General features: G+C 49.4%; 1 protein-coding gene across 4 annotated transcripts; it reads right to left on the bottom strand.

The window, feature by feature from the left end:
* Window positions 1–1065: 1065 nt before the first annotated feature.
* On the bottom strand, window positions 1066–5957 carry CITED1 (Cbp/p300 interacting transactivator with Glu/Asp rich carboxy-terminal domain 1). Of its 4 annotated transcripts, none has more exons than XM_084789789.1 (3): window positions 5559–5957; window positions 2231–2355; window positions 1066–1687 (listed from the first exon to the last, which is right to left on the bottom strand). In XM_084789789.1, exons 2-3 carry the CDS (start codon window positions 2288–2290, stop codon window positions 1136–1138), a joined length of 612 nt encoding a protein of 203 aa, XP_084645915.1. In that variant the 5' UTR covers window positions 2291–2355; window positions 5559–5957; the 3' UTR covers window positions 1066–1135. The 4 variants fall into 4 exon arrangements, with proteins under 4 accessions (XP_084645915.1, XP_084645917.1, XP_084645918.1 ...); XM_084789791.1 differs by lacking the exon at window positions 5559–5957 and adding an exon at window positions 5010–5423; XM_084789792.1 differs by lacking the exon at window positions 5559–5957 and adding an exon at window positions 5101–5423.
* Window positions 5958–18191: the final 12234 nt, after the last annotated feature.

Below are 18191 nucleotides of genomic sequence, written 5' to 3'. Positions count from 1 at the left end.
AGGCCAGGACTGCATTATACCATAGGATCTGGGGTAGTGCCATAATCTTGTCACTTGGCATGCCTTTGAAGTCACTGCCTCAAGAGATCTCTAAACCTTTGACTTGTCAAGCCTGGGCCTCATTTGTACTTTTTCAGTCAGAGGGAGAGACCAGCCCAAACAGCATGTCCTCACACAGGGTTGGCCAAGGAGGGAGGAATTAGGGAACACACAGGCCAGTTTGGAGTCTTGTGACCTTGGAGGGGAGGAACAAGGAGTTGTCTGAGGGGCTTAAAGGCATCTGGAGTCTTGCTTTAATGACAGTCTCTGGGTGCTTAGTCATAAAGGCAAAAGGACAGCCCTAAAAGGAGTTGAATTGATAACTTAAAATATTTATGTTGTATGTGTTTTGCCTGTATGTATGTGTGCCACATGCATGTCTGATGCAGGAGGCCAGAAGAGGGTGTCAGATACCCTGGAACCGTAATTATGGGTGCTTGTGAGCAGCCAGGTAGGTGCTGGGAACTGAACCCCAGTTCTTTGTCAAAGCAGTGTTTAAAACTATTGAACCATCGAGTCAACCCTGAATTGCAGGCTTTTAGAGTTGGAAGCATATGCCAGTTGGCCACTGATATGCCAGTGGTGAGGCAGCTGCAGACAAATTTGAAGTAGCTTGTCTTTCAAGAATGCCTTTACCACCAGCTCTTGTGCTTATCCTTCAATACGACAGTGTTTGTGGCATCTTGGAGGATTGAAGCTAAGTACCAGGACTCTTGAGGAGATAAGGGCTATGGTGGTAACAAGCAAGCTTTCAGGGACGACCTGTAATGTAATCCCAGCATTCAGGAGGCACTGGATCTCAGCGAGTTCAAGACCAGCTTTGTCTACAAACTGAGTCCAGGATAGCCAGGGCTACACAAAGAAACCCTGTCTCAAAAAACCAAACAACAACAACAAAAACCCTTCAAGGACCACCTGTGGCAGTCCTCCCCACACCTCTCAGGCTCTTGCGACCCCAGAATTGCCAAGACTATCAGAATGCACCCCCCAACTTTAGACCCCATGAAGAGCACACCCAGTCAGCTATCTTTGCAAGTAACTTTTATTTACAACAGAATTGGTGGCTTTGTTCCTCGATTTTTAGGGACCCTTGGCATCAGCAGCCAGAGGGAAAATCTGCAGTGAAATCAAACTCATTCTGCCCCAGCCACAGCTCAGGAAGCTCATTGGCTCGGTCCAGCCCTAGTTCTACCACCAGAGACATCAGCACCTCCTCATCCACTGGGTCAGAATCAATGATAGCAGGACTCTGGGAACCAGCAGGAGGAGAGGCTGACCCAGCTGCCCCCGCCTGGGCCCCGAAGGCCCAGTTTTGTGGGGGCCCTGCCTCCCCTGGTTGGCCTGGAGTGGCAGCAGCAGCAGCAGCAGTAGTGGCAGCAGCAGACACCGCTGCGGCCCCCTGATACTGGCTGTTAAGCTTCTGCAGCTGCATGCTGGCCAGCAGGTGAGGGGAGGGGTTCAGGTTGAAGGTTGGAGGTTTGTTAGTAGGGGTGGTAGTAGGAGAGCCTATGGGAGATGCTGATCCAGAGGGGCTACTGGGAACCCCATTGGCTTTGGCTCCATTCGAGGTGACCCCGGGGTAGTGCAGGATGGTCACTGCTTTACGATCCTTAGAGTAGGCCAGAGAGTTCATCTCCTGGTTGGTATCCTAGAAGACAGAAAGGCACACCATAGTAGTCCTCCTCCTAGTTTTCCCTTTGGCATGCACTGCATCTGGGGTGCTCCTGTATAGCCTCCATTTGGAGTCAGTTCGTGGCCAGGTGGTAGGAAGAGCCCTTGGACAGTTAGGTTTCTTTTGCTACTGTGGCTCCTAAGTTTAGACTCCAGCGTAGTACCAGAGGACCCATTATCAGAAGGGGGCCTCTCTCCCCTCCTACTCTGTGTGTCCCCCTATCTTAAAAAGGCACTCCTTTCCCTCTCTTCTCCGCCTCACTGTAATATCTTTATCACAGTGGTCTTGTTTCAATTCTGCTTCTCCGCTCCCTTCCTGCTGTCTGTCTTTCAACACCCCTAGTTCAATTCAACTACTTTTGGACAAAAGTTACTCTCATCGCCCCCACCCCCCACCCCTGGACAAAGCCCTGCTGTATCTTCTCTGGTCGAGCACACTGACTACATGCCGTACCTAGGAAGGCGTTAAGTCCATCTTTCTATGCCTTAGTATCTCTAGCTGTAAAGTGGCAAGATTTACCTCCTTCACAGAGGTGGCACCACCCTTGACATCAAGTGCAGGCCTTGACATAGTTGGCATTTCAGAGCCTGGGCAGAAGTCAGATAAATTGGTGGGAGTTGATGCCGCCAGCTGGGTCTCTTGGTCTGTAAGTAAAAGAGAAGAGACGATAAAGGTGAAAGGCTTTCTTGACAAAGGAAACACTAGAAAATTCTAAGTCCTGGTTAATCCATCCAGCTACACAAGGATGTTCCATTCAGCCAGGGTCATGCCAAGAGAGGGTACATGAACATAATCATACAGGTTATTTCAGAGTTCAGAGGTAGGGGTGCCACTGTTCTTGTTTCTGAGAGTAGGCATGTCCCTGAGAAAGAGGCACAACATGTCCGTGGACCACTAGTATTTAGGTCTTCAATGGGATTGGGAAAAATGAGAATTCAGAAGAAAGATCTAGAAAGTCTCCAAGGCCCATCTTGGACCAGACCTACATGATTACATCAGATGAGAATGCTCTGGAGGCTATGAGGCATCAGGAGCCACACAATAGCTGGGAATAGCTCAGTGTCTCCCATATCTTAAGCCCCCACAATACAGTCCCTAGACTGCGCTTTCCCAGGACAACTGTCCCAGAGTCCATAGCCAGGCCACACCCATGTGTGACTGAGAGAAGAATGGCTTCTCCCTGGAGGGAAAATCCCATGGTTTTCAGCAGGGAAGCAGCAGCAGCAGCAGCAGCTTGCAGAGCAGCATCTAGCAGTTCTATGTCACATGCCTGTCCTGACCATCTTTGCCGAGACCTCATACCTGCAATTACTCAGATGGCTTTTCTAAAGAAACTATTTTCTGGCCCAAGTGCCAAAGAGATAAGAAAATGAATTGGGTAGTGGTGGTGGTGGTGGTGGTGGGGAGGTCGAGACAAGGCAAAACAAAACAAAACCCACTTAAGGACCTCAAAAGAATAATTTTCCCAAAGAGGCCAGAATTTGCTAGGACTCTACCCTCCTTGTTACCCCTGAAGTTACCTCTATGTTTTTTTCTTTCCTTCAACAACCGCCTTATGGGGAAAGGATGGAAGGAAAAAAAAAAAAAGAAAGAAAGAAAGAAAGAGAAAACGGGGGGGGGGGAGGGGCACTTGGTGCTCCCCCCCACTGCTTGACTGAAGTACAGTGTTCTGAGGCAGCCTAGGCTATTTCAGCCATCTATCGCCAGATGAGGGCTGGTAGTCGGCAGGAGGGCCAGCACCGCCACAATTTCAAGTTCCTCATCTCTTAATCTTTCTCCAGTGCGCTACCCGTACCCGAATGTACAAAAGGAAAAAAAAAAAAACCCACCCCACCACCACCAACCCAAGAACAACAATAATAGGAGGAAGAAAATATGAGGAAAGCTCGTGTGTTTTGGTGTCTGCTCGCCAGACAGGCCCTTGTAACATTTCCCTCGAGGCGCACCAGCCCTCTTGGAAAGCGCAGAGCCCGTCTAAGAGGCGACCACATTCCCCACCCCCCACAATAACCCCATTTTCTGCCCCCTACCCTAACCCTCTGCCCATTTGAGGGAAAAATTTGGCTCACGAATGTCTGGGTCTACTCCAAGCCACGAAATGACCACTGCGAAGCAGCGGCGAGGGCGCCGCGGAAAAGCCGCGCAACAAGTGCCGGCTCCGCGGCTCGCGCTTCAATGCCTCCCGCCGCCCGGCCCCGCCTGGCCGCCTTCTGCTTTGGCCCTCGCCGGTGCCGAAAGAGAGTGAGAAGAGAAGACAGAGAGAGGGGGAGAAAAGAGAGCGGCAGGTGTGGGAGGGGGCCTGAGGGGGGGCTTGAATCTGTCCTGGGAGCAAAAGTTAAAAATGGCACCAACCGATATACTCCATCTCCATCTCCATCTCCATTGCTACTGAGAAATCTAAAAATCCAAGCAGCACTGTGGCTTGGCTTGCACGCGTTCCAAGCAGCTCGCCACCTGAAAACTAAAGGCCGGTTGTTTACCGACAGCTAGCCAGGCCTCCTTGATGAGCTGAGTCGGTAGAGAGGCAGCGGTTCCGGACGGAGCCCTGCACATCAAGCGAGAGTACCCGTGCCCAAGGGTTCCAGGTGCTCGGAAGCAGACAGACGACGAAGCACGGGGTCTCCGCGTCAGCGCGACTTTGGGGACCCGCGGCGTCTCCGCGCGCGGGGGCGCACTTTGGCGCCGGCGGCAGCGGCTCGCGCGCCTCCCGGACACTTACGAGCGCCCTCGGAGCGTCCGACGCTGCCGCTGCTCCTGGCGGGCTAGCAAGCGATAGGGTTCCCAGTAGTGCCGTAACTTACCCAAGGTCACAATGCTAAAAGTGGCACGGCCCTGACTAGCTGTCCCACCCTTGGTCAGACGCCCCGTGGCCGCTTCCCCATAAGAGGGGCGTGTGCGCCGGGGTACGGAACAGGGTCCGCTGCATGGGCAAAGCAAGTTGCCCGAATGCTCCAACTTCCAGCTCGTAGCTCCGCGGAACTCAGCCAGAAGCCCCTTTTGCCTCCAGCCCCTAAGGAAACAGCAGCTTTGTGCGGGCCCCCGAGCGGCCTGATGCTGTCCTGGCTATGGGCAAAGTCGGGGAAGCAGAGCTGGAGAAAGCGCGGGCGCGGGAGAGGAGCTGCTGCGGTTTTCTCCGGACAAGTAGGCGCCTCGTCCCGCGGCCGGCAGGGGCTGCCACCCCCTGGCCCTGCAGCTCCAGCAGCAAACAAGTCCCCCAGCCCCTTGGCCGGCTCGGCCGCCGCCCGCGCCCTCGGCCCCTGCTGCCCAGCCTAGAGTCCTGCCCCGCGGCCCGGCTTACCTCCCCGAAGCTGCCTGCCCTGGAGAGAGGGAAGCTAGGCTGGGCAGGGGTGCAGACGAAGCGACTGAGCCCCCAGCCCTTTGGCACGCACCAGCTGCCGACGCCGCCGCTGCCGCCACTCGCCGCTTGCTTCAGAGCCTCTGGCCGCACAGGCGGCCACCCGACCCCAGGGCGCCTGGGAAAAGCCTGCACCGCCGCGCCGCGCCTCTGCACCGCACAGTGCAGCGCCGAGCAGCCCCAGCCCGCGCCGGTGCCCGCCCGCAGCTTCGGCGCCGGACTCCGGGGCGGTGGCGATAGCAGCCACCACGTTTGGGTCTCAGCGCGGGGACTAGGCTCTCAAGCCCCCATTGCCGCCTGGAGAGCCTTAGCGCACAGGCACACAGCAGCAAGCTGGCCTCAGCTAGGAATCCCAGGAAGGACAGACCCCCTTTCCCCCCTTTTTTTCCTCCCCCCCCCAAATTTCACGTCTTTATAACCGGCTTAGGGCATTATTAGCACATGTCCTGGCTCGTGGGCGAGTTGGTGGCAAAATCTGAACTGGATACTTACGGAGGGCCCGAGCGGGTGCTGTGCCTTCCTCTAGTCTGGTCCTCCTTGCCAGGAGCAGCCCCGCGCCGATAGGCTGTGGGAGGAGCAGCCGGGCGGAGCGAGCCTCCTCACAGCAGCTCAGCAGCGCACTTCTGCAGCTGTGCCGCCGGGAACATTTTATAGCGGCGAGTGGCGTGTGTGGCCCTTTAAAGGCGCTCGAGCTGGTGCAGTCACCGTGGATCTTGTGAAAGCAAAGGGCGGGCCAGGGAACGGAGTCCGTGCGTCTACTCCCGTCCCCTAGCCCTGGGGGCACGACGCAGCTACTGGGGTTGGGCTGATGATTCCAGATTATGGTCACTTCTCGCCCAGTGCCCTGGCCTGTACTTATGTTTCTAAAACGGATGGCAGCCCGAACCTGGGACATGGGCTCTCCCTACCACCCTGCATGGACTTGCCCAATAAATTCCACTTAGTAATTTCACCGAGGCGAGGGAGAGCTGTTAGTGTCTGTTTTCTGACCTAAATCAAGCGGGTCGCCAGGACGGGCTTCAATGGATAGAGAGAAGAGCTGTTGGCTTAGGAAAAACGGTCCAGAGGAGGGACGTGCACACGGGACGGGATGGGGTAGGCAAGGCACTGGTTTTCTGCAGGGCATTTTCTGAGCCTGTTTGCCCTCTTTGAGCTACATCGTCTCATCTGGAATGGTCAAGGTCCCTACATTTTGCTCAGGGCCACTGAGAGGGATCATATGGCAGCGGTGGCTTCCCTCAAGGCCCAGGGTTGATTTCAAGGCTTTCTGTCCGGTGATCATCCAGGGCAGAAAGAGGCTGGCTGGATGCAACGATGCTGAGAAATGCTGTTCTACCGGACCGTGGGGCTAGGTGCACGCAGGCAACTCACATGGCTCACGGAAAAGCCAAGAACAGGCAGCGGGTTCGAAAAGCTTGCCACAGAGTTCGCAGAGATTTCTCTTGCCTTCCCACGATGCCAGGTTATTTTATTATGATTATATAATTATTCACATCTAGAAAGAATAACATTTTACACTTAGAGCACATCTTTCTTGTGTTGGTACATTGTCTTACAAGTCCTTACTGAACGAGATCTGGGCTTCTCATTTTAAGGCATGTTCCCTGGGGCTAGAAGCTCCCACCCCACCCCACGCAGGAAGGCCACCAGGATTGCCCCCCCTAATCAAGCCCCTCATTCCCACCGCATCCCCTCCCACCCCTCCCTTCAACAATACAGTTTACACTGTAAAACATGGTCTTTTGAAATAAATGTCAAAGGATGTTAAAGGAACAGGGGAGGAATATTACAAAGTCATTTTCATTGTATACATCTTGTGTCTTCTTAATTAGCTTTGAAGACCTGAAGATTTGTTTCTCTCTCTCTCTCTCTCTCTCTCTCTCTCTCTCTCTCTCTCTCTCTCTCTCTCTCTCTCTTAGGATCGCAAGTGCCCTGAATTTGCTCTTCGAACACAGTCCTGTTTGTTGAGGAAATGACCGGCTTGATAACAAAGAGGGGGCGCCAGTGGAGGGACAGATCTAGGCCCTTCCTTGACAACTGGAAGAAGCTGGGGTGAGTACCCAGGGCACCCCGTTCCCCCGTTAGGCTGACAAGCTGCCTTCCTTGCGCTTCCTTGCTGCTGCTCATTTCTTTCCCCCTCCCACTCTGCTCCAACTCAAACCCAGGTAACAAAAGCCCGCTCCACACACCCATTGCTGTGCTTTCTCGCTTGGATCAAAGACTGTGGGCCATACCTAGCTTCCTGTTGAGAAAAGGCACAGTCTGTTGGGACCCTAAAAACTCTACTGGGGTAGCAGGCTAGGTACACTTCCAGAGCTTCTTGGCATTGGCCTGGGGTGAGGAAAGTTTTTGTGAAAGCAAGTGGTGTAGAAGGAGTGGACTCAAGCTTTTGAATTATGGTTGCTGAATTGGACCCGTGACCTGCCCCCCCTCCTCCTTCCTTCCTTCTCCTCCTCCTCCTCAGTTTGGACTCTAGAGTTGGGCTGCAGACTCCGGATCCTGGACCTGTGGATCCGTCCTCCATCTATTGGATGGCTCCCAGGCCAATTGTTAGAAAGAGGCATATGTTCATCTCAGCTTCTGGAGTGTCTCCTGAGCAGTTGCTCAACAGCTAGCCCCCTCCCCCATTCGGACCATTGAAGGGCAGAAAAAGGAGTGCCGTCCACCACATTTCTATATGCCCACGTTCCAGAAAGCCCCCACTCCACCCGTGACTTCCTGTCATCTCCACTGCCCACGTGCCTGGGAGTAGGAATGAGAGTGGTTTTTAAAGTACTCAGTTTTGAAGCAGAAAAGTCACCCATTTCCTTTTGGGGGAATGGGAGTTGAAGTTAGTGGCAGAGGCTGAGAAGGGGGCAAAGAAGATATTTGCATTCTCTAAGCAAATATGCCTGGAATCACTGACTTCCCAGCTGGCTGCAGGCTAGCTCTGAGCTCCGCTAAACTCTTGTCTCCAACTTGGCAACTAGACCACACGTTTGTGAAGCCAAGAGAGAAGAGATGCTCACCCAGCAATAACCTTCTAAATGCCAGCCATGAGCCAGGCATCTCTGGTCCCCTCCCTTCCCTTCCATCATCTCGTTTAAGTCGTAGGACAGCCCTGTGAGGTTGGGTTACCAAAGGGGAAATAGCCACAGAGACATGCGTTGGCACAGGCGAGAGGAAGGGAGTTTTGACCCTGGGGAAGCTGGCTGCAGTCTTTACCCTACACACCTACACCCTGCTGTCTTGGAGGGCAAAGAAGAGGTCTAGAGTTCAGGTTCAGGGGTCAGTGGCCTGGATTAAATCCCTACTCTGCCATTTTCTAGCAGTGTGGTCTTAGGGTAAGCGATTGTTGGTTTATGTGTGCTTAGTTTTCCTATAAAAGGTATCATAACAAATTTATATAATCTGTAAGGGTTAAGAAGAAAGCTTTGGCTTGATTGATTGGTGTTGACTGTGTAGTAAAATGGCCAGTACATGCTGGGGTTAGTATTGTAATGTAATGTGCCTTCGGAGACTTGTCCTTGACCCCATCCCTGCCTCAGCCACACACTCCAGGTTCAATAACACTTGCTGACTGAGTAATTTAAATATCGGACTGAGAGGGTGTGTGTGAAAGAGGTCTATAAACTCAGGAAGAAACTTCACTCACTACACCAAGGCTGCCTGGACTATATATATGACAGGAATAAAAAACGAGGTCAATAAAAAGATAATCACATTTTATAGGTCAGCCTATAAATGTAGAAGTGGTCTCCAAAAATATACTCAATATGTATATAGCAAAGTTTAAAAGTCCTTTAAAAATTTAAAAAATCATGTGTATGTGTGGGTGGGTGCTTTCATGAGTTCATTTGCACCTCGTGTATGCAGGAGTCCTCAGAGGCCGGAAGAGGGAGTCAGATCCCCTGGAGCTGGAATTACAGGTGTTTTGTGAGCTGCCATGTGGATGCTGGAAACTCTGCAAGAGTCCTCTGCAAGAACAGTAAGTGCTCTTGACTGCTGAGCCATCTCTTCAGCTCTCCTGGACATACTTTTATTTAACTATACTTAGAAAAGCCAATGTGGTGGCATATATCTGTGATTGCAGTAATCAGGACAGGACTCTGAGATGGGCTCATTCGTCCCAGACCAGCTTGGGTTACACAGTGAGCTCCAGGCCACCATGGGCTACACAAGTTCCAGGCCAACGTGGGTTACACAGCAAGTTTCAGAACAGCTGGAGATGCATAGAAATATGAATAGTAAGGTAACTATAAGTATGCACACATATGAAGGAGAATCGTTTATAATAGCAACCAGCCATAAAGATCCAGGGCCAGGGAATTTCTCTTGGTATCTTAACCACCACACATCCTACATTCCTGAATTCAAAAACTTTTATTCATGACAAAATATTGAATAAAAAACTCTGGGTACAAAGGTGCATAAATATGATGCCAAGATGGCGCAGAGGGTGCAAAGACTCCAAACTTAATACTTCTGTACTTCCAACCATGTATGAATATGTGAATAAAGCAATGGTAAGAGAGAAACACCCCAAAAGAGACACCACTAAGAGACAGAATTCTGGGGCTGCAGAGGTGGCTCAGAGGTTGAGAGCACTGGCTGCTCTCCCAGAGGTCCTGAGTTCAATTCCCAGCAACCACATGGTGGCTCACAACCATCTAGGATGAGATCTGGCGCCCTCTTCTGGCCTGCAGGTGTACATGCAAGCAGAGCATTGTGTACATAAATAAATAAATAAATAAATCTTAAAAAAGAGACAGAATTCTGAATTAATTTTTCTATGTGTCTCCACACTATATATATATAACTTTCTTACTGTATTTATTTATTTATTTGGTGTGTGCATACATGTGTGCCTGTGTGCTCTTGTGCACCTGCCACAGTGCATGTGTGGAGGTCAGAGGACAGCTTCACATCTCAGTCCTGGAGATGGAGCTCAGGTCATCAGGCTCATTACCTGATCAATCACCTCACCAATACAATATCTTCTCCTTTTTTGTTTGGTTTTGAGACAAAGTACCTCTCTGTAGCTCTGGCTGTCCTGGAGCTCAGTTTGTAGATGCAGCTGACCTGAAACTCAAAGAGATTCACTGCCTTGTATCCCCCAAGTGCTGGGATTAAAAGCGTGTGCCACCACACCTGGCTCATTTTTCTTATAAGTAAATATATTTATAGTTAATAAGATCATGAAAAGTATATTTTACTTCTTTGTTATTACTTGAGACAGGTTATTAGTCTGTAGCCTAGAAATGCCTTGAACTTTCAGTCATTTGGCCTCAACCTCTTAAATACTTGGGACCTATTTTTGTTGAAATTATTGTACACAGAAAATGTTGGGTGCAAATATACCAAAATGTTAACAGTGATTATAACTGAGTAGTGGTATTACGGGTAATATTTTTCTTTTTCTTTTTTTGCAGTATGATTACATTGTTTTCTCACAATTAAAATAGATTCATAACTTGAAAAGTGCATAATCAGTAGTATTCTACTTGTGGTAAAATTATGAATGCAAATTGAAAAAAATGGGAAGGAAGTATATTGAACTATTAACACTTTTTATATTAGTTGCTAAGGGATTGTGGGTAATTTCTCCTCATTTTTCTGTAATATGCTCTTATTATTTTTATAATTAAAATAAAATGATACCTAAAAATAGCATATACAATATGATCCAACTTTTGTTAAAAATTAATATGTGCATAGAAAAACTAATAGGTGATTTTGAAATATGTTTGTCTCTGTGTGGTGGAGTATGAGTGGTTTTTATTCTTTCCTTTATAAATACTTTCTTCATTTTCCAAAATTTCTACAGCTATCATGTATTATTTTCAATTATGAAAAATGTAAACATTTATAAGGCAGTTTAATATTGGAGTATTTGTGGGAAAGGGGTGCCTATCTGGGATTTGCTTTAAAATATTTAAGTTTGGGCTACAGATGAAATGAGGAAAATGTTTGAAATAGGTGCAGAAGGCTTCACCATGGTGTTTTCTTTTGTGAATGCTTGAAATTTTCATAATGAATATTTTTCTTAAAAAGCATCTTTCACAAAGACTATTTCCTTTAATTTTATGCCAACTTTATGTGATTATCTCCATTTTATGGAACACTGTGATGCAAAGAGCTGGAGACACTTGATCTGGATCTCCTCACTCCAAGGCCAGGACTCTTCCCACATCCCAGTTGTTGCTTCTTCCTCCTCTTCTTTCTCTTTCTCCTCCTCCTCTTCTTCATTGTTTTAAGAAGTAGTTTTTATTTTTATTTTGAGTATGGATTTTTTTGCATGCATTTGTCTGTGTGCCATACCTATGCCTGCTGCCCACAAAGCCAGAAGAGGATGCTGGATTTTCTGGAACTGGAGTTATGGATGCTTGTAAGCTGTCTTGAAGATGCTGGGAACTGAACTTGGGTTCTTTGGAAAAACAGTATATGCTCTTAACCCTTCAGCCATATCTCCAGCTTTCCCTATTATTATTGTTGTTGTTGTTTCTGTTTTCTTTTTGCAGTATTGGGGATCAAATCCAAGGCTTCATGCATATTTACCAGTGAACTGAATCGTTCTTTCTTCTTCTTCTTCTTCTTCTTCTTCTTCTTCTTCTTCTTCTTCTTCTTCTTCTTCTTCTTCTTTCTCTCTCTCTCTCTCTCTCTCTCTCTCTCTCTCTCTCTCTCTTTCTCTCTCTCTCTCTCTCTCTCTCTCCCTCTCTCTAATTAAAAATAACCTTTTGCATGGCATGGTAGCACATGCCTATAATCCCAGCACTCAGGGAGCAAAGGGAATCTTTGTGAGTTCAAGGCCAGCCTGGCCTACAAAGCAAGTCTAGGATAGCCAGGGCGGTTACACAGAAAAACCCTGTCTTGAAAAATTAAAACCAAAACCAACCAACCAACCAACAAAACAAAACAAAACAACAACAACAAAAAAAAACCATTTTACTTGATTGTAAATGTTGTAATTGTTCACGGAACAGGATTTTGAGTGAGTAGAAATGCTCTGGAGGAAAACATGATAACCAACCCGAAAGCACTGTTGTTAAGCCTTTTGTGTTGCATCTGCAGACTCTGAGTACCTCGTACTAGGGGGGTGGGGGGGATTGTTAGTGGTAAAATCGTTCTCAGTGAGAGTAGTTAGGCATTTTGGAGTGCAGCTGCAGCTGGTTAGGCTTCACCCATCCATCCAGTCCATCTACCATCACTCTTTCTCCTTGTCCCCTTCAGAGGCTGTATTCTGGGTCCCTAAAAAAACCACCGCCCTATCAACAATCCGAAATGAGGAAATGATGTCTGCTAGAGGGAGTCCAGGTGACCCTTATTCCCTTATCCATCTGGGGCCTCCAGTCAGAAGCTGTCTGAGGACCCTGGGCATCGGCAACTCCTCCAAGGGTGCCTGTGCCTCCATTTCCCCATCTGGAAGATGCTAGTGAGAATAGCAGACCAGTAGGCCCTTGCCAGGGAGTGATGAGCTAATGTCTGTAGCGCTTTCCAGCCCCTCTGAGCAAGGTGCTGGAGCCTCCCAGGCCTGGTCTGTGCCTGCTGCTGCCAGCCTGAGCGAGTGCCTGGCCTGGCCGCTCACTGGAGGGAGAGGCTGCATTCCTCTGACCCCGGCCAGCCCAGCGGGCTTGGACAGGCCTGCTTTTGCTTCTGTGCTTTAAAAAAAAAAAAGGTGGAAAAGAAGAAATGGAACAATATTAGTTACTAGGAGGAGAGCGCCCTGCGAAATAGAAATCTGCAGAGATAACTGGGCACCCCTCAGGGTCTTAATCAGGTTGTAGATTCCAGTGGTACGTTCTTATTTACAGCAGAGTGGGGAAATGTTTGGAGAGAGCCAACAACTGGGCCCAGTTGAATAGATTCCCTACTTGAATTCCTGTCATTTATGCATAACAGAAAAAAAAAAGATACACAAACAGCTCCAGCCCTAATGGGCTTTCATCCACCTGGATGGTTCTGCCCACTCCATCCTTTGGGAATGCCAGTCCAATATAGGCCCCGCCTCCGTGTTCTCTTGTAACATTCAACCTCCCAAGAACCCTAGGAAGCTAGCACTATCACCCCTATGTTGTTGACTTGCTAATTTTTTTTTCTGCTGCGCTAAAGATGAAACCACAGCCTTCCACATGCTATGTTACAATGAGCCCATCCCTTACGCCCCACTTTGGAGAGAAGGCAACCAAGGCCCAGAGAGGTGAAATAATCCTTACATCACACAGCTAGTAAATAGTAGCAGGGCTGGAATTCACAGCAAGCTCTGGTTCACCTTTGAGGTCAAATCCCTCTAGGCTACCAACTCCTCTGTTGTTCGTGTCTCTGCTCTCCTTCCTTCGACTAGAATGGACGCTTCACCACATCTATTTGCAGTAAATGGTGAACACATGTGGGCAGAAAGTATATAAGTGGTTCCAGTTGAGAGAAGAGCCCTGTTAGGCACAGCCTTAACCATCTCTAGAGACCGTGCGCAAGGTGGGCGAGAGCCGCAGCCCAGTTGATGGCCAAGAGGATGCTGAAAGAAATACCATCCAGGGAAAGGTACGGTGTTCAAAGAAAGGGAGTGCGAGGTGCCAGGGAAGGGAAGAGAGAAGCAGCCAGGCAGCCTGGCCCCGGAGCTCTTGGGTTTCAGCAGTGAAGTTGGAGGCCTTGGGAAGGTGTGAGGCTTTGTGGGGGGAAGCAAAACTCTACTTTAAGCATGTTTAGTTTAAGCTGTTGGCAGAACATCCAAGTGGAAATAGCTTGCACACAGCCAGGAATATAGGACTGGAAAGAAAGTGTGAGGTTGTGTCAAAAAACGAGCAATCATCGGGATGACTTTGGGCCAAACTGTGGAGAACTTTCCCCTGCTTCCCTCCATTGACACGGAAGTGAGCTTTCTCCCGAGAACCCTGGAGACACTGACTTTTTGCTTGCAGCCCCCGTGTCTTCTTCTCCCTCTCTGGCCCCTCTAACCCAGCACAAGCGCAGACACATGCTTCAAATCCCTGAAGAGTAGTGCGACAAGATCTCAGTCTGTAAATTTCCCCACGGTCAAGGATTGACAGCGGCCTCATCTCACATGTAGGCTGGGCTTTAGGTATGCCAGGTCCTCTCTGGTTTCACTTTATCTTCTGGAACCCAAGCGCCCCCCTCCCCCTTGCCTCCCGCCCGCCCCACCTGCCATCCTCAGTGCAATGGAGTATCTCTTCAGCTTACTTCATTTTTAAAAAGGTGGAGGCAGTTCTGCTTTTTTTTTTCTATCTCATGTTGCTAGGGGTCGCACTCTGAACCCCATGTTGTGGAAGTGCTCCACTAATGAGCTACATCTGAGCCCTAGTGGAAGCCATTTTAATCTGGCTCCCAGAAGCATCAGGCTTATGAAACTTCCTTGTGCTTAAGACGTGAGATATAATGTCTCTTTCCCCAGATTTCATCTTTTTGCTGGGGGGGGGGGCTTTTTCCTGCACGCCCCTTTCTCAGGTTTGGGCCTTTTCGTGCGTAGCCTCCTGATTCTATCTTAGTTGAGGCGTCATACTTGTTCTCCTCTGCCAGAGCCTCCGTTGTCATGGACAGGTATCCTATCTTATAAACTAACCCCTTTTGCTACCCCTGGCCTTTGACTTTGGACGTTAACAAAGACGTATGAGTCACTCCATGTACATAACCTGGGGTGTTATAAATGTTTCCACTGGTTCTCACGGCCAGGGAGACCTACCCCTCTGGGGAATCCGCCATTGGGTCTGGAGGTGAACGGTATCTTAAGGCACGTATCTCAGGAGGTCAGGGTGTGGACTCTGCTTGTCACTTAAGCATGCAGGATCACAGGCCTGGTTGCTCAGGATAGCCCCTTGTGTGGAAGCGTCCCCTCTGGATAGAACAGCCAAAATTGTATGCTGCTTCTTCCTGGCTCTGCACATGCCTCACCATAGGGCCGATGGCTTGGTGAGAGGAGTCCAAAGTGAACTGCAGTGTACAACCTCCATGAAGTTGACTTCGAGGCCCAACCGGCTTGAATGTTGATTCTACACGGGTTAGGGTCTTAGTACCCCCCCCCCCCCACCAAGTACCCGAGCCCAGGGGAGCATTACTCTTTCTGGGTCTGAATTTAACATCAGTGGTAATGTTCAGTGAGCACTTAGTAGGTGACAGAGCCTCAGTGTCTCAGTGTTCATAGTGCTCACTTAGTGTTAGCTGAGTACTGCCAGGGTGCTCTGCACATGTTCCTGATAGAGAAGAGAGGCACAGGTATGGCCTAGCTTACCAAGGCTGTGTGTTTTCACGCTGTGTGTTTGAAGCTGAGGAGTTGAGGCAGGAAGACCAACCACAGAGGCTACTATGGACCACCAGACCTTTCTGCTTCCTTAGAAACACCCATTGCCACCTGCCACTTAATTCATGAATCCCTTTCTCACCCTCGTACAAGATCACTTCTCATACTTTCTCCTTTTCCCGTGTTAAGTGATCAGTATTATTATCAATTTTACTTTACAGTGGAAGGAAGACAGCTCAGAGAAGTGCAGTGACATGTGGCGGACACACAGCTAGCAAGTAAGAACACCGGGATTTGAATCCACTTTTTCCTGTCTCCGTGTCTCTTTCTGGCCCCATGACAGGTTTTTACCTTTTTTCAAACTGCACATGAAATGATGGTAGAAGCCAGAGAGTACTTCGGTGGAGGCAAGGAGCCAGGGAGAAGGGAGCAAGGGAGGATAATGGAAAAGATGAGCCAAGTACATGATGGGCATGTATGTCATAATGAAACCCACCACTTTACATCATGAAGGCTAGCTGATAAAAACAAATCCTAATGATAAGCTGGGGGGATAGCTCAGTCAGTAAAGAGCTTGCAGTTGTGCAGGCCTGGGAACCGAGGTCCAACCCCAGCACTCAGGTGAAACAGCCAGGTGCACCTTGGGAGTGGATACTGCCCTTAGTCCCGGCACTCAGGAAGCAGAGGCAGGCGAGTCTGTGAGTTGGAGGCCTACAGTGCCAGGACTCCTAGCATCCCAGTGCTAGTGGGGTGGAGAAGGGAGGGGCCCTAGGACTTGCTGGCCAACAGTCTAGCTGAATCAGCCAGCGATCCTGTCTCAGAAAGGAAGGTGGAGAGAGATTGAGGAAGACATGTGATGTTGACCACGAGCCTCCACATGTATACACACATGTATGCATCCACATACAGACACACACACACACACACACACACACACACACACACACACAAACCAAACAAACACAACCCCAATATGAGAGCAGATGGGGATTGAAGGCATGACTGTGCCTTCATATCTCTGTGGTAGAGGAGGAAGCTAGCATTTCACCCGATCAGAGTTAGGGGCAAAAAGACGGACTTAACAAGAAGTATATGCAGTGGAGAAATAAAAAATGAGTGAGAGAGGAAGAGGAAAATAATGATGGGGTAGAGGGAGCAGTGGGGAGAAGTCGCTTAGGAAGAAACAAGGTAAGGAAAAGAAATCAAATGAGAAAGAAAAAGGCCGAAAGTGAGGTGAAAGCATAAGTGACCCGCCATCTGGAAGCAGCATAGAGCTTGGTGGTGGTGGTGGTGTGTGTGTGTGTGTGAGTGTGTGTGTGTGAGTGTGTGTGTGTGTGTGTGTGTGTGTGTGTGTGTGTGTGTTTGTGAAGCGTGGGCGCAACATCGACAGGTGCAAGGGCCCAGCTGCTGCCAGCCAAGAGCTGTCTGGGCCCAGTGCCCAGCCGGAAAAAGAGCATGGCCGAGAGACGCTTCTCCAGGGGGAGTTCTGGCTGGGGGACCATGGGAGGAAGCTGTCCTCTTTCAGAGCCTGGTGGGGGCTTGTCTCTGGTCAGCTCCGGGAGAAAAGGGTCCCTGACCTCTCGTTGGACTTGCCTTGTCTTCAAGCCTCTCCCAACTGTTGCCTTTGGGGCCTGGAATATGGCTGAATCCTGGAATGGCCTGAGGGGATTAGTAAATGTCATTCCATGCTACCATTAGCTAGAAATTTTTTTTTTTTTTTGGTTTTTCAAGACAGGGTTTCTCTTGTAGTCCTGGCTGTCCTGGACTCGTGACTCACTTTGTAGGCCAGGCTAGCCTCGAACTCAGTAATCTGTCTGCTTTTCCCTCCCGAGTGTGCACTACCATGCCTGGCCTAGCTAGAAATCTTGTAGGGAGAGCACCATAGGTAGAAAGTGGAAATCATTTCCAAAGCCACTCGCCATCCTCCCATTTAGCTCTATATGAGTGGATTGGTCTCATAGTAACAGTCTGACCCTGGTTCAAGTCTCTAGGCCTCCCCTTCCTAGCTATTTGACTTTGGGCAAGCAACTGGCTCTTTGGGCCTCAGTTTCCTTAGGTGGAAGGTGAAGAAAAATAAGAATATCTACCTCATGCGCCTGTGCTGGGCTTGGATGAGATAATGTCTATGGCTATAAACTCCCAAGTGCTGTACACATGTGAGCAATTATTCTTCCCTGACCTCTGTTTTTTTTTTTTTTTGCTGCTTGGGGGATGGAGTCAGCCTTCCAATCTGAGTCCAGTTCCAAGCCTGACTTCACCTCCTTGGCCCTATTTTCCTCTTGTCACATAGGACTGAATGGGGAGTCAGGTTTACTGACCCACTGCAGTGGGCTTAGGGCTAGCCATGATTTGTGTACAGTTTGTATGTAGGCCACAAATGTCCCTGCTTCACTCGCCAAGACCTCAAAGGGGACCAAAGCATCACTTTATCATCTTGGTCCTCAAAGAGATCCTGATAACTATCCTGGGGAGCTAAGAGAGCAGATGTTGGTGAAATGGGAGTAGAAGATAGATGGGCAGATGACATCTGAGCCAAGGCATCGGGGACTGCATAGTCAGAGGCCTTGACGGGACCTAGGAGACTAGTACTGGAGTGGCTATGTGAGGTTAAAGGAACCAGACTTGGATACCACATTAAGAAATCCAGCCTTGATGTTGTGGCCATTGAAGGTAATGTGGGCAGAAAAACCATGGAGCTTGGGTGCAGTTGGTTATTCAGTAAAGTGTGCTCATTGCCTTGACCTTCTTCTCCTCCTCCTCCTCCTCCTCCTCCTCCTCCTCCTCCTCCTCCTCCTCCTCCTTCGTCTTCTTCTTCCACCTTATACCCCTAGTGCGTGATCTCTGGGTTTCCTGCAGTGCTGCCAGGCTTCAGCCCTGAGCCTGAGCATGTAGGGCTT

The sequence above is a fragment of the Acomys minous genome, assembly GCF_964271855.1.
Source record: "Acomys minous genome assembly, chromosome: 7".
In the NCBI taxonomy this organism is placed as follows: domain Eukaryota; kingdom Metazoa; phylum Chordata; class Mammalia; order Rodentia; family Muridae; genus Acomys; species Acomys minous.
Note: the sequence above shows the minus strand (reverse complement) of the source record. Positions and strands in the feature narration are given on the sequence as shown.